General features: G+C 40.9%; 1 protein-coding gene across 1 annotated transcript in view; it reads left to right on the top strand.

Moving 5' to 3' along the window:
- ST18 (ST18 C2H2C-type zinc finger transcription factor) overlaps positions 1–15,854 on the top strand; it is a 353,913-nt gene that overhangs the window by 175,774 nt on the left and 162,285 nt on the right. Inside the window, exons 7-8 of the mRNA XM_030190140.1 lie at positions 4,842–4,932; positions 12,086–12,184. Of these exons, the coding sequence (XP_030046000.1) occupies positions 4,842–4,932; positions 12,086–12,184 (190 nt within the window). The remainder of the gene's footprint in view (positions 1–4,841; positions 4,933–12,085; positions 12,185–15,854) is intronic.

Below are 15,854 nucleotides of genomic sequence, written 5' to 3'. Positions count from 1 at the left end.
GACCCAAAAGACCTCTCTCTCTCTCTCTGACCCTGTACACACATCTCCAGTGCACAACAGCCTGAGTGGTGTGACATCATGGGGCAGAGCCACCTGGCTAACTGGGAGCACTGGTGACAGCCAGGAAATCAGTGTGCTTGCATGAGAACCCTAGTTACTACTGGCACCCATATAGGCCACAGGGAGCCATGCGTTAGTATAGGCCTTTTTCTAGTTAGTACATAGTAATGTAGCAGTGCAAACTGAATAGCGCAGGCACACCCACTCTCCACCCCCCCCCCAGACATGCTCCCTCAAAACATTAAAAATATATATTTTAGCATGTGGATTAGTGCAAGCTAAATTGGCACTTACAGCAGGATGCCTGAGCATGTCCCGTGGTATGCCATTTTAAACTGCATTAAGCACTTACGTATAGCCCCTAAGTTAAATGCTGCCACCTGTGCTTGGTTTAATATGTGTATTCTGTACCACTCTCCATTTACGTTCTAGTGCTGAATATACACATTAAAGGGGAAATTCTATAAATGGCACTCAAAATTACATAAGAACATAATAGTCATACTGGGTCAGATCAATGGGCCATCTAGCCTAATATCCTGCTTCCAACAGAGGCCAATCCAGGTTACAAGTACTTAGCAGAATCCAAAATGGTACCAACATTCCATGCTAACAATCCCAGGGCAAGAAGTGGCTTCCCCCCCTGTCTGTCTTAATAGCAGACTATGGACTTTTCCCCAGGAACTTATCCAAACCTTTTTTTAAGCCCAGATACACTAACTGCCATTACCACATCCTCCAGCAAACAGTTTAACTGTTCATTGAGTGAAAAAATATTTCCTTCTATTTGTTTTAAAAGTATTTCCATGTAACTTCATTGCTGAAAAAAAAATCAGAACTGAACCATATAGTATAATGGGCGTTCTGAGATTGGGTTAGGAAATGGTTGAATGGAAGATGACAGAAGGTGGAGGTAAATGGAACTCATTCCGAGGAAAAGGATGTTATCAGTGGTTAGCCATAAGGTTCGTTTCTTGGGCAGGTTCTTTTTAACATTCTTATAAGTGATATGATTGAAGGGCTTTCTGATAAGGTTTGCCTCTTTGCAGATGATATCAAAATCTGCAATAGGGTAGCCCCCCCCCCCCCCCCCCGATGGTGTGGATAACATGAGGAAGGACTTAGTGAAGCTAGAGGAATGGTCTGGAATTTGACAGCTTAGATTTAATGCTTAAAAAAGGCAGGGTCAGGCATTTCGGCTGTAAAAACCCGAGGGAAATGGTACAGTTTAAGGGGTGAAGAAAGAAGAACAGGTCTTGAGTGTGATCATATGTGATGATCTTAAGGTGGCCGAACAGATAGAAAAAGTGATGATGAAAGCTATAAGGATACTTGGATGCATAGGGAGAGGAATGGTCAGTAGGAAAAAGGAGATGATGATGCCCCTGTATAAGACTCTGTTGAGACCTCATTTAGAATATTGTGTACAATTCTGGAGATCCCACCTTCCAAAAGATATAAACAGGATGGAATCAGTCCAGAGGGCAGCTACTAAAATGGTCAGTGGCCTTAGTCATAAAGCATATGGGGACAGACTTAAAGATCTCAATATGTATTCTTTGGAAGAAAGGAAGGAGAGGGGAGATATGATGGAGACATTTAAATACCTCTGCAGCATAAAGGCACAGGAGGCAAGTCTCTTTCAATTGAAAGGAAGCTCTGGAACGAGGGGGCATAGGATGAAGCTGAAAAGGGATAGACTCAAAATTAACCTGAGTAAGTACTTCTTCACAGAAAGGGTGGTGAATTCATAGAGCAGCTCCCGGTGGAAGTGGTGGAGACAAAAACAGTATCTGAATTCAAGTGACCTTGGAACAAGTATACAGGATCTCTAAGGGAGAATAGATGATATGGATGGGCAGACTGAATAGGCCATATGGTCTTTATCTGCTTACATTTTTCTATATATCTATATATAAGGTGCACATTTACATACATCTCTTACACAATACTATATACAGGCACACAGTTACAGAATTAATCCCTAAGGTGGTGGCTGTAGTAACACTGTCCTTTGGAAAGTAAGAAAAGAAGGTAAATTTGAGGAGGGAAGGGTGGTGGATGCCGCTCTAAAAGAGTGCCACATGATGCCCCTGACTCAGGTGGCTTAATGATATGGCCACCACTGTTTGGAGAAGTGGAGATATTTTTAAGACATTTAAATACCTCCATGGCATAAGTGCACGGGAGGTGAGTCTCTTTCAGCTGAAAGGAAGCTCTGGAATGAGTGCACATAGGATGAAAGTGAAAGGGGACAGACTCAGACGTAACCCAAGAAAATTCTTCTTCATGGAAATGTTGGTGAATTTGTGGAATGGCTTCTCAGTGGAGAGCACAACTCAGGAGAAGGACCTTGGGGTGATAGTGTCTGAGGATTTCAAGATGGTGAAATAATGTGACAAGGCTGCTAGGCTGCATTGAAGGATGCTAGGGTGCATTGAAGGATGCTAGGCTGCATTGAAAGAGGTATAACCAGCAGAAGAAAAGAGGTATTGATGCCCCTGTACAGGTTGCTGGTGAGGCCCCATTTTGAGTATTGTGTTCAGTTTTGGAGGCTGTATCTTGATGAGGATGTAAAAAGAAACAGTTCAAAGAAAAGTAGCAGAAATGATATGGTGTTTGGACCAAAAGAGTATGAGAGAGACTCGAGGAACTGAATATGTATACCCTAGAAGAAAGGAGAAATAGGGGTGATATGATACAGATGTTTAAATATTTGAAAGGTATTAATATACAAACAAATCTATTCCAGAGAAGGGGAAGTGGTAGAATTAGATGACATGACTTCAGGTTGCAAGGGGGTTGAGTTAGGAGTAACATCATTAAATACGTTTTCATGGAAAGGGTGTTAGATGCCTGGAATGCTCTCCCATAGGAAGTGGTAGAGATGAAAATGTTAACAGAATTCAAAAATGTGTGGGATAAGCATAAAAGATTCCTATATGGAAAGAGAATGGAAGCAAAGCAAAACTTAGTAATTGGGAAATAAGTCCAGTGCCGGGCAGACTTCTATGGTCTGTGCCTGAAAATGGCAAGGACAAATCAAGGTCAAGAATATATATGTTATATTGCAACACATACTATGAGTTTATCTTATTGAGTAGACTGGATGGATCATGCAGGTTTTTTTCTGCTCTCATCATGTTACGATATGTGATGGAGATGAAAACTGTATCTGGATTCAAGAAAGCTTGGGATAAGTACATAGGATCTCTAAGGGAGTGAAAGGGAGAGTATATGGTATGGAAGGGCAGACTGGATAGGCCATATGATCTTTATCTGCCCTCATTTTTCTCTGTTTCTATTCTAGCTTGTCTCCTGAGCCAATATAGAAAGACAAATTTATTTTTTATTTATTTAGATTTTTTGCTCACACCTTTTTCAGTAGTAGCTCAAGGTGAGTTACATGCACACCCATATTCAGTATACATACCATTGCATTTAGGAGTAGCAGGTAGCCAGAATATTGATATTTATGCACGTGTGTGTCTACATCCATTCATATGCTGGTATTTATGTGTGTTCTTGGTACTTAAAAATAGGTGTGGTGTTTTAGATTTACTCTCTGTACATGCAAGTGGTTTTGTTTTGGACAACCTTTTTCCTATACGTGTAGTTAGGCAAAATGTCCCCACTCTCTCCTAGCACTGTCCTGTTAGAGCAACGAAAAAATCCCAGATAGGGGACTTACACATGTAGTGGCGACCACTAAGTATACAAGTCCTTTTGAATATTGATCCTGTATATAGGTAAATTAATTTGGGAAATTTTGTGTGGTCAAAAGCAGGTATAAATGCATGCACATAATTTCCCTGGACAAATTTTCAAAAATATATGCATACTTTTGAAAATCTGCTGATACAGCAGAGGGAAAATGCATCTATTTCACATGTGCTTGATTAAATCACCCCATTATAATTTTCTGGATTCATCAAGTTCTATGTACTTTGAACAGCATCATAAAATATTGGTATTGTAATTTCAAGAGCAGTTTTTCAAGAGTTATTTACCTTGGTAATTGGCTGTCTGCAAATTGCTTGCCCTGTCCCCTGATTAAAGTATGCATGGATATCAACAGCATATCTACTTTTTCCTGTGGGAAATGCAGAAAGGCAGCTATTTGGGTTTCAGCCAGGTGCTTGTGACCTGGATCGGCCACTGTTGGAAGCAGAATGCTGCGCTAGATGGACCATTGGTCTGACCCAATATGGCTATTCTTATGTTCTTATGTTTGAAGGCTTGGAGTGTGGGTTAGGTAGTGGGAGGTGTGTGCAACTATGCATGTTGTTTTGCAGGACAAAATGATCCATAGAAAAATGAGATGAAAGTCTCTGCAGGTATTTTTTTTCTAGTCAGTTTTCAAAAGGAAAGTATTTGTAGAGTGGAGGAATAGCTTAAGTTGCAGCAGCGGCCTGCAATCCAGAGGATCTGAGTTAAATTTCCACTGTGGCTTTTTGTGACCTTGGGTAAGTCATTTCACCCTCCATTGCCTCAGTTTGTGAGGGAAGTTACTTTCTATAGCTGATACTAGCACAATCTATGTTGTGACTCACTTTAAGTTAACATAATGAAGCATGTGGTCAAATCCCGTAGTGTCTTTTTCTTGGAAAGTCAATGCAAAAAAGTACTCGCAGATTTATACCTACTTGCAGATATATTTGAAAATTTGCTTCCTTCAGCAAGCCATAGCGATAACAATGGTTTTCTCTGTGTATTTGATATTTATAGTTTTTTTTTTAATGTGTCATTGAATCTTATGTTTTTCCTTTTTTTGTACTAAGTTCTCGCAATGCATGAAAATGTGCTCAAGTGTCCAACTCCAGGATGCACTGGACGAGGCCATGTCAACAGTAACCGTAACACACATCGAAGGTAATCCAGGTTGTTTATTACTCATGCCAATTTCAATGTAATGTAATTAACTCTAGGGATTGCAGTGGCCATTTTGAGGCCAGACCTGTGACAGGCAGGAGCAGGTGGGCAACATTCCTATCAGATGACCCCTCCCCCCCAGACCACCTGGATGATTTCAGGTAGGCCCAAGGGGGCCTATGGGGATGTGGAGGGAGGTGTGCACCAGGCAGTGAGAGATATTGGAGAGGCCAAGGCACCAGTTTCCAGTTTTGTGGGCCCTGGCACTTATTAAGCCAGGGTTCACATAACTGTCATATGCGGATCATGGCTGAATATGGGCCAGGACCTGCATAAGCTCTGGCAGTCAGCTCAGTTTTAATTAGTCCTGGACATTCAGTTCCAGTGCTGGGTCATGTCATTGAATATCCAGGTTTAATTCTGCCTGCAGTGGTCAATGTTTAAATAATGCTAACCGCCACAGTTTGAATATTGACTAGTATGTTTTTATCCAGATACATGATTTTTTTTTTTAATTCCTTCCAATGCCATATTGTATTCTTTAGAGGCATAAAACATGGCATTTTAAAATGTTCTTTCTACACAGTTATTTCTACTATTCCATATAAAGAAGATGATTTTGAGCTGGTGGATATTAATCTGTGTTAATGTATCCAAAATTACACTGATAATATTCATACTGCAGAAACAAATATAAACTAAACATACATGAAAAATAGTTTTTTTTTAAATATGATATGCCATTGAAGGTAAAAACTGATTGAAAAACCTCTGAGTACAAGATGCCAATCACTGCAAAGAAATAAATCAGAATCTTAGCAAAGGTACCAAGAACATTATTTCTGCAGATGTAAAAAACAGAAGTGTCAATAGACTGGAAAGATATAAACTGAAAATAAAATGAAAAATCCATATGGTAAAACTCACCTCCCGTATACAATCAACACACTCCAAAAATATCTGGTTAGCGAGTGAAAGGAAGACACTGCTCATCTGTAGAAAAAAGTATGTTATTCTGAATTAATTCATTGGAAATGCACATCTCTGATATTTTAGTTGACTTCTTGAGGTTTCCAGTTCCGTTTTTTTTCCTTTGCCTTCATATTGATCTCTGGCCCCTTGTGATGTATTTGTTGTGTCATGTGTTTTTCATGTGTGACCATGGTGTGATATTCTGCATAGGGGTTTTTGTTTTTCTTTCACTAGGTAGTGTATTGGTGTTTTAGGTCCCAGTGTAGTATTTACACTGCTGTCTTTTCACTCATGAGGTTGTAGCTCTTTGTGTTAGTGCTATTATACTATGATAATATTCTGAGTGTGTTTTTGCCCAGGTTTGTGTATTGTGTTAATGATGTCTTAAAATGGTGTGGTTTGGATTTTAAAATGTGCAGGGGATGATGCTTTGATGGTGTGTCTCAGAAATAAGGAATTGTGTGCAAGCTAAACTTCGTGAAATGCAGCCTCGTGTTAATCTTTGAATGCAATCTAGGACTTTCTTTTTTGGAGGTGACATACGGAGAGAGAATGTTAAATTGCGTTCAACATCCCCAATGAAGCTGGCTTATATGAGTGTTACACTCCTAGTTATATTATCCTCACATTTTTTTTTAATTTTAGCTTTATGAACATCATCTATACAGACTTTTTTTTTTTTAATACAAAATTGAGCACTGAGAGTTTAAAGATTTAAAATTACTGGGTTTCTAATTCCATGAAACAGTGGTTCTGTACAGTGAACTGAATTTACAGTACATGACCCGACAGCTTTAATTGCTACAAAAGTTAAGTGCTTTATTTATTTATTTATTTATTGCATTTGCATCCCACATTATCCCACCTCTTTGCAGGCTCAATGTGGCTTACAATTCATCATGGATACTGGAAATAGAAGTGAATATACATTTGGTTTACAGAGGGTTTTGTGTTACATGGTGGTGAAATACATGATGGTGTTAAAGCAAAAGACATTATAAGACAGTTCTGGAAATTTTAAAGATTATACAGTTACACATGTTGATCTTTGTGATATATTTTGTCGAAGATATAGGTCTTCAGTAGTTTTCGGAAACTGGTCAATTCATAGACTGTTTTCAGGTTACGTGGCAACGCGTTCCAGAGCTGCGTGCTCGTATAGGAAAATGTAGATGCATGCATTAATTTGTATTTCAGACCCTTACACTTGGGAGGATGAAGATTAAGGAATGTGCGAGAAGATTTTTTTGCGTTCCTGGGTGGTAGTTCTATTAGGTCTGACATTAAAATTAAATGAAATTAAAAGTTGGACTGGCAAAAGTTTATTTGCTCTGTTAAAGAAGGATTTTTTTTTGCCTATGATTGGAAATGCCTATTGAGTAAGTGAATAAGGAAGTAATAAGCTCTATCCTTCTCAATGTTAATATATGCCATGATATTTAAATTACAAAGTTTATAGTGAAGGTATTTTGTGGTGATTTAACAAAAAATAAATAAATAAATAAATTAAAAAAAAAAAAAATATATATATATATATATATATATATATATATATATATATATATATATACATGTAGCCATGTGTATTGAACAGCCACTACCTTTCCGAATATTAGATAACAATACTTACATTTATGTTTCAGAACACTACAACCTTATTGGTTGTCAATACTCTCCATAGTGATAACATGAGATTCCATCCTGAGAATGGAGAGGAGGGAAATGCTATACATAGATGGAAGGGAAGGAGAGGAGCAAATGCTGCACGTGGATAGAAAGGGTGGAATAGGGGGGAAATGCATGTGGATGGAAGAGAAGGGAGAGAAGGGAAATGCTGCAGATGGATTGAAAGAAAGGGAGGGGGAAATGCTGCACATGAATTGAAAAAAGGGAGAGGCAAATGCTGCACAGGGATTGAAAGAAAGGGAGGGGGCAAATGCACATGGTGGAGGAGAAAAGAAAGGATGCTTGAATGGTAGTGGGAGAGAGAAAGATGCCAAGATGGATGGGGGGAGGAAGAGAAGCCAAGATGGGGAGGGGAGAGCTGCCAGGATGGTAGGGAAGGAGCGAGTAAGAGATGCTAGGACAGCTGACAAGATGAGGGGGGAGAAGAAGGGAGAGATTCCAGGATGAGGAGGGGGAGGGGAGGGGAATACATGCCAGGACCTGCTGGGAAAGAAGGGGATACAGAACAGGAGCAAGGGAAGAGAGATGAACACTTGCTGTACCCCTGGGGGGATAAAGAGAGAAAAGAGATGGGGAGAAATACTGGCTTGGGGAGGGGTGGAGATAGGAGGGGGAAGAAGAGAAAGGGAGAGATGCTGGCACATGAGGGGGGTATAGGGACACAAAACAGTTATGTTAGGGCAACAGTAGGGACACAGAGATGGAGGTGCTCAACATGGTGGGAAGATAGGGACACAGGAGTGATGCTGGATCGGATAAAAAGGGATGTAGAGAGAAGATGGATGGTGGACATGAAGGGAAATGAAGTGCAAAATGGATAAGGAGACTCTGGCAAGACAGTTAAGAGAAGAAGAGGAAGGCAGAAACCAAGAATGGGACCAACACAATAAGAAAAATAAAATGACCAGGCAATAAAGGTAGAAAAAAACAATTATTTTCAATTTATTGATTGAAATATGTCAGTTTTTGTAACGTGCATCTGCCAGAACTAGTTTTAGACATGGCTGGGGCCCGCGAGAAAAACCTCATTCATTGGCCTTCAATCATTAGCATTTCGGTGGTAAATCTCCAGCTTTGGGATGGGCCACGTTGGCATTGCTGGAACTAATCATGTGGCTGGTTCTATGAAAATTTACATTGGCTCTTAGTACAGTTCAGGACACAGTATAAATTAATGACACTTGTTTTTAAGACTTTGAATGGAATGGTTCCGGACTATGTCAAGCAAACGCGGCAACTTTATAACCCTGCCCGACCATTACGATCCACTGGAGCAAAACAGCTTGTGGTGCCTCACTTGCCAGGGGTGCGCTACTCACCAACCACAGCGCAATGTCCATGATTGGACCACTACTTTGGAATAAACTTCCTGGTGCTTTACATCTTCTGTCATCTTTTGACGTATTTAAAAAGAAATTGAAAACTCATCTATTTGCACTGGGAAATATTTGATGGACAGATTATTTGAAGATGGATAGAGAAGTTTGCTGCTTGACATTTGTTTTGAAATGTATTGTGTATTGTTTTGTGTTTATTTTTATGTATGTTTCTTGTTACCTGCTTAGTTGTAAGCAGGATATAAATATTATAAATAAATAAATATATATGTGCTGCATGTAGGTACTTCTGAGGGCACCATTTGGGCGGAGCAGTGGCGAAGGTGTGATGTCTGTGCATTTCTTTAAAAAAAAAAACCAAAACACTACTACACTCGTTTCCACCAATTTTGGAACAAGTAGAAATGTGTTGTGTGCTCTAGGTGCTGGTTCTGGCTGCCTATTTTAAAAAGGCATATAGTTGCTATGTTGGGCCTGATATTCAAAATTATTTAAATGGCCAGGAGAGGCTCCTGGCCGTTTAAATAGCTTATCTGGGGCTAATTGGAAATTTTTTGCTGCTTAACTGGATAGTGCTGCTGAAAATGGCTGGTTCGTGTGCTCATTGAAACTGTCTATTTTGTGGGTGTTCAGGGGGCAGAGTCAGAACTTAACCAGCTAAGATAACCACATAAATAGGACCACATAAAATGCAGTCTTATCTTTATGTGGTTCACCATAGCCAGAAAGGGCGGTATGGCTACTGTGCAGCAAAACAGCAGTACTGCCGAGGCGCATCCAGTTACCCTGCAGTAGTTTTGCTCTTGCTGCATGCTGGTTCACCCGCTAAAACAATAAAAATTATTTTCTAGCATGGGGGTGGGGAGTAGCCGTGCCCCGATGGTAATCAGGCAGCACACGGCCATCTCTGCACGCTGCCCAAAATCTGCAGGAGTAGCGCATGAGCCCTTATTGTGTACTAAGTAGATGGCAGTAAGGGCTCACGCAGTAATAGCCACACGTTAATTTTTAAATTAGTGCACAGCTATTACTGACATCAGTGGAAAATAGCCTTCTGCTGCTGCAGTAAAGAGTGGTCTGGGCAAGCAGCAATCCCACGTGTCCACACTACTGCAGGCCACTTTTTATCACAGCTTGGGAAAAGGGCCCTGTAACCGGCTGTGTTTTTGCCACCTGCGTATACCCTGAAATTCAGTTCTGGAGCCCGGATATGGCCCAGCATTGAATTTCCAGGGATAACACTGGCAGCGGGCAGCAATATGCTGACTGCCACTGGCTGAATATCAGGCTCTTATGTGTAGTTATAAAATGGGTGCCTTTTTAAACTTCTCAGGTACATGTTCTGTTGTAAAATCAAGCCCTACATGAAATCATCTTCCAGGTCTGTTTTCAATTCCTCTCTGTCTCTACAATCAACATGCTTTTTTAAAATTTACATAAGCTCCTCCACCTTTTCCACTTCCAAATCCTGATTGACTATCTTGTCGGCACTTGCTATGAATACCTCACTTTTGTTGCATGCGAAGTTTCCATTTAATCTGCATTCATATTGTATACAGAGAGTCCCTACGTTTCTAGCCTTCCCTAGGACTTCTGGGAAGTGTAGTCTTTGCCTTATTCTTCAAGTTGGGCTTTTCTTTAGGGTTTAACCGATCCTTCCAAGACCTTTTGGAGTTTGATTGCTTCTTCTCCCTGGGAACTGAGGAAGTCTTTTACTAAAGCTTAGCTCGAGTTATCTGCTGCAGGGCCCATAGAAATACATGGGCCCTGCTGCACATAACTCAAGCGAAGCTTTAGTAAAAGACCCCCTGAATGAACAGATTAAAGCAAACTATCAACTCGAGGATTATCATTCACTTTATTCAGTTGTTATAAAAAACACTGATTGATTGATGATTGTACCACTCATGAGCGAAAATAATTCATAACAGATGAAATAAGCACACGTAGTTTATGGAACTCCATGACATGCTGTTCTTTCCATGTGCTCTCTGTCTAGAAATGTACATTCTTCCTCTATACTTCAATACACTTATGAACAGCATAATTTTTTTCTTTCATAATTAACCGGGATCTGAATAAGAAAATTAGCAAACAGAGCTGAACAACTGTCATTCACTTGGGCACTCAAAATTAAAAATAAAGGGGTCAATATTCAGCCATTGGCAGTGAGCGTTTTGCTCTTCGCTGATGGCATTATTCTCAGGTATTCAAAGATGTGGCCTGTGCAAGCTTCGGCTTTGAATATACGGTCATCGTTATGCTTTCTTAACACACAGCTGCTTTAGTCAATATTCAGCACTTAAGAGACCATGGCTAGCGATAAAAATCGGTCAGACGTTTCTGCGGTCCCATTTTTGCGCTAACCCTGACCTCTTAAATGTTCAGTATCAGACCTTAAATGGCCAAGGGGTCCTTTTACTAAGGAGTGCCGTAAAATGGCCTGCGCTAGTGTAGGCGCATGTTTTGGACATGCACAGGTCCATTTTTCAGCGCGCTTGCAAAAATGGCCTTTTTTTTAGCTGACAATGGACGTGTGGCAAAATAAAAATTGGCACGCTCCCATTTTTGGTCTGAGACCTTACCCTCTCCTATTGACTTAGTGGTAAGGTCTCACATGTTAACCGGACGGTAATCGTCAGTACGCATACATTGCTGATTACCGCCCGGTTAGCACCACAGGCCAGGAAAAAAACATTTCCGGTGCACGTATCAGACGCGTGTCAAAATTAGAACTATCACCCACGGTAGTTCTAATTTGACGTGCACTGTACGCGCTTAGGCACCTACGCACTTTAGTAAAAGGGCCCTCAAGTGCTGATTCCTCTCCCCAAATGCCCCCAAGATAGCCAGCTCTGTGTTCGGCGCTTACTGCAATATTCAGCGACACTTAGCCGGTTATGTGCTGCTGAATATTAGCAGTTGCCCTACCCAAGCGATTTAACCGGTAAGCAGCTGGTTAAATTATTTTGAATATCGTCCCCAAAGATAGTACTTGTTTTCTTCTTTATATATTGTAAAATAATTTACATATAGTAAATGACCTTAACTCGTTGGTGCTTGGTGATTGATTACTTTCTTTGTTTTACACACAGTAATCTGTGCAATCTACAAAAATCCAGCATGTTTAAATTAAAGTGTGGAATTATTTTAAACAGTCTTTCTGGTTGTCCAATCGCTGCAGCAGAAAAGGTTTCAAAATCCCAAGAAAAACATGATTCTCCCAATGCTGAAGAGAGCCCTGAGCACTTTCACAGGTATGAGCATCGTGATGCGTTAACATAACAATTCACTTTTCAAATTGACATTGTGGGGTCTTTTCCATTAATTATTATCACTGCTTATTATTTCTGTAGCTCTGCTATACATAATCAGTGCTGTATATGTACACATATGAAACGGGGCCCCTGCCCCATGGCATCTATAATCTTGTTAAAACACACAGACAACTAAAACAGAATGTTTCTGGAAATATGTACATTACAGCAAACATGATTAGCATCAACAAGGCTAGGTGTTATAGGGTAAATTTACAATAACCACAAGGCCTGCAATATTTTCTAAGCCCACACCCAAAAAGCTGATGTTCCAAACCAAGGGTCTCAACCCAGTCCTCGGGACACACGTGGAGGGGCATAATCGAATGGAGCGCCCACGTTTTCCTGAGGACGTCCTCGCAGGACGTCCCACGAAGGGGCGGGGAAACCCGTATTATCGAAAACAAGATGGGCGTCCATCTTTCGTTTCGTAATACGGTCGGGAACGCCCAAATCTCACCATTTAGGTTGACCTTAGATATGGTCGTCCTTAGAGATGGTCATCACCAATTTTTGGCGATAATGGAAACCAAGGATGCCCATCTCAGAAACGATGAAATCCAAACCATTTGGTTGTGGGAGGAGCCAGCATTCATAGTGCCCTGGTCCCCCTCACATGCCAGGACACCAACCGGGCACCTTAGGGGGCACTGCAGTGGACTTCACAAATTGCTCCCAGGTGCATAGCTCCCTTACCTTGTGTGCTAAGCCCCCCAAAACCCACTACCCACAACCGTACACCACTACCATAGCCCTTAGGAATGAAGGGGGCACCTAGATGTGGGTACAGTGGGTTTGTGGTGGGTTTTGGAGGGCTCACATTTACCACCACAATTGTAATAGATGGGGGGGGGATGGGCCTGGGTCCACCTGCCTTTAGTGCACTGCAGTACCCACTAAAACTGCTCTAGGGACCTGCATACTGCTGTCATGGAGCTGGGTATGATATTTGAGGTTGGCATGGAGGCTGGAAAAAATATTTAAAACTTTTTTTTTAGGGTGAGAGGGGGTTAGTGACCACTGGGGGAATAAGGGGAGGTCATCCCTGATTCCCTCCGGTGGTGATCTGGTCATTTAGGGCACATTTTTGTGGCTTGGTCATAAAAATAAAAAGGACCAAGTAAAGTCGTCCATTATTGTCAGAGGACACCCATGTGTTAGGCACGCCCCAGTCCCGCCTTCGCTATGCTTCCGACATGCCGCCGTGAACTTTAATCGTCCCCGCGATTTGGGCAACCCTGTGAGAAGGACGCCCATCTTCCGATTTGTGTCGAAAGATGGGCGCCCTTCTCTTTTGGAAATAAGCCTGTTAGCCAGTCAGGTTTTCAGGGTATCCACAATGAATATGCATGACATAAATTTGTATGTATTACCTTCTTTGTATACAAATCTATCTCATGCATATACATTATGGATATCCTGAAAACCTGACTGGCTAGGTGTGTCTTGAGGACTGGGTTGAGAACCCCTTTTCTTTACTGATAGTATGCAGTAAATTTTACATGAATATTGGGTTGTTATACACCGAAATGCACATATAGGGCTAGATTATATATATGGTGCCCCAAAAAACTGGCGTAGAAAAAAGCGCTATTCTATAAGCCGCATTTAAAGTTAGGTGTGGTTTATAGAATAGCTCTCAGGCCCAGGAATCACGCATAACTTTAGATGTGGCCATTTGCACCCTCTGAAACATGGTACAAATGTACGCGCCATCCCTGTTAATTTTAGGAATGCCCCCGTTCTGCCCATGATCCTTGTCCCTTTTTCAAATCACATATAAATCCACACCTAAATGTATGCATGTAAAGTTCAATAAAATTTAATTAGTGCCAATAATTGCTTGTTAAAAAGCCAATTATTGGCACTAATTAGCTTGTTAATTAAATTGCGCACATAGATTGGATATGCGCTCAAATTTGCATACGCAATAATTGGTGACTTTTACAGAATTAATTTACCCACTTGAGGACAATGGTAGGCACATTGTCATCATGTTGGCTATTTGTGTACTTTTTGAAAATTAAACATATATGCATAGATTCCTAACATGATGTTATTTCTATGAAATTTAAGTAAATCATGACGTAAAAGACTGGTAATTCCATAACAGTGTGCCTAGGTTATCAGACCAAGTAGGTGTGTACTTACGAGCTATTTTATATAGCTGCACAATTGGGAATCCTGGCACTACTTCAGCTTTGTAAAACAGCCCCTAAACTAAGGTAAAATAATATAAGACCCAGAGCAGGACCGCAGAAGACCATCACAAATAGGAATGGAGGTGTGGTAGTCCCTGAACGATTTTCAGAGGACTATGTCCATGAGAAGTTGGCTACTGAAGGTGGACAAAGCGATGAGGCTGGATGGCATACATTCGTGGGTACTGAAAGAACTTAGGGAAGTTCTGATAGCTCTGATGGCTGTCCTCTTCAATACCCTCAAGAGTTGAGAGTGGTCCTGGTGGACCAGTTTCCGATTCAGTTCTCCAAGTCCCTACTGCAACTCTGTTTTAACTGTGCTGCTTTTAAATTGCTCATCCACATCTCTAGTCTTGTCGGGTAGTCAACAGAGCTTTGCCCGCAGCTTCGATCTTGCTCAATTCCTTTTGCTCTACATGTGGTGGCCTTGATTGCAAGGAGGACTCCACCATTTTCTTTTACTCTGGATTCCTCCTCAGTTGAACAACCAGAGTATGTGAATGCCTGTAAATCAGGGGAGGGAGGGCTCTTGCTCGTCATCCACAGCACACCATTCTTCATAGGATGTATATAGCTCATGAATGGGAATTAGCAGCTCTAGTATGCTTGATTATTGTTATTCATGTGCAGACTACCAGAAGCTTTGCTCCTATACCTCCATTCACTGTGATGATGTCAGTTCCTCCCAGTCACACACATTTTTACATGTTCATGCTAATGTCTTTTGAACTCTTTAATGTGTATAAGTAAGATCTACTAGCATAGCTTGATATTTTTAGCATACACAAAAAGGCCTTAATAAGCATGATACCAATGTTTCTTAAATAGGCCTCTCCATTTGGAAAATCTTTTGTTAGTTTACCTGAAAAGTTTCCTTGTTCCCATTAAAAGCAGCTCTGCATTTTGAACTTGTGTTTTCTAAGGACAGAAATGTTGTCTTTAAAACTTTCTTGCAACAGAAGGCTAAGTTTTTTTTTGTCTGTGAAAACTGCAGTGTTTCATGATGTCTCTCCTATACCAGCTTGTAAGAGAATATTTTTGAATTTATGACCTGGTGTAAAACCTGGGCCTAGCTTCTTGCTTTAATTTCTGGCCAAATGCAAGCAGATTTAAAAGGATGTATATTTGTTTTATGGTCCAGAACAGTTGGCAGATTTTGTGGACACTCATAATGTTTTGGCTACCCAAGATATAGTGTACATTGGATTCAGAAGCCTCCTTTGTATTCCTGTAGTAGTGTTCAGATCCTTCCTTTTCCTTTGATAATAACGTATAACACATATGTGCTTTTCCTTTAATCTTATGGAGACTGTTAACAGGGCCGGTCTTAGGCCGAGGTGACCGAGGCAGCCGCATAGGGCCTCGTGCTTAAGGGGGCCCCGCGTGGCGCGCCTCGAGTCTGCCTCAAT

The sequence above is a fragment of the Microcaecilia unicolor genome, chromosome 1 (assembly GCF_901765095.1).
Source record: "Microcaecilia unicolor chromosome 1, aMicUni1.1, whole genome shotgun sequence".
Lineage (NCBI taxonomy): Eukaryota > Metazoa > Chordata > Amphibia > Gymnophiona > Siphonopidae > Microcaecilia > Microcaecilia unicolor.
This window is presented reverse-complemented; position numbering and strand designations above follow the sequence as displayed.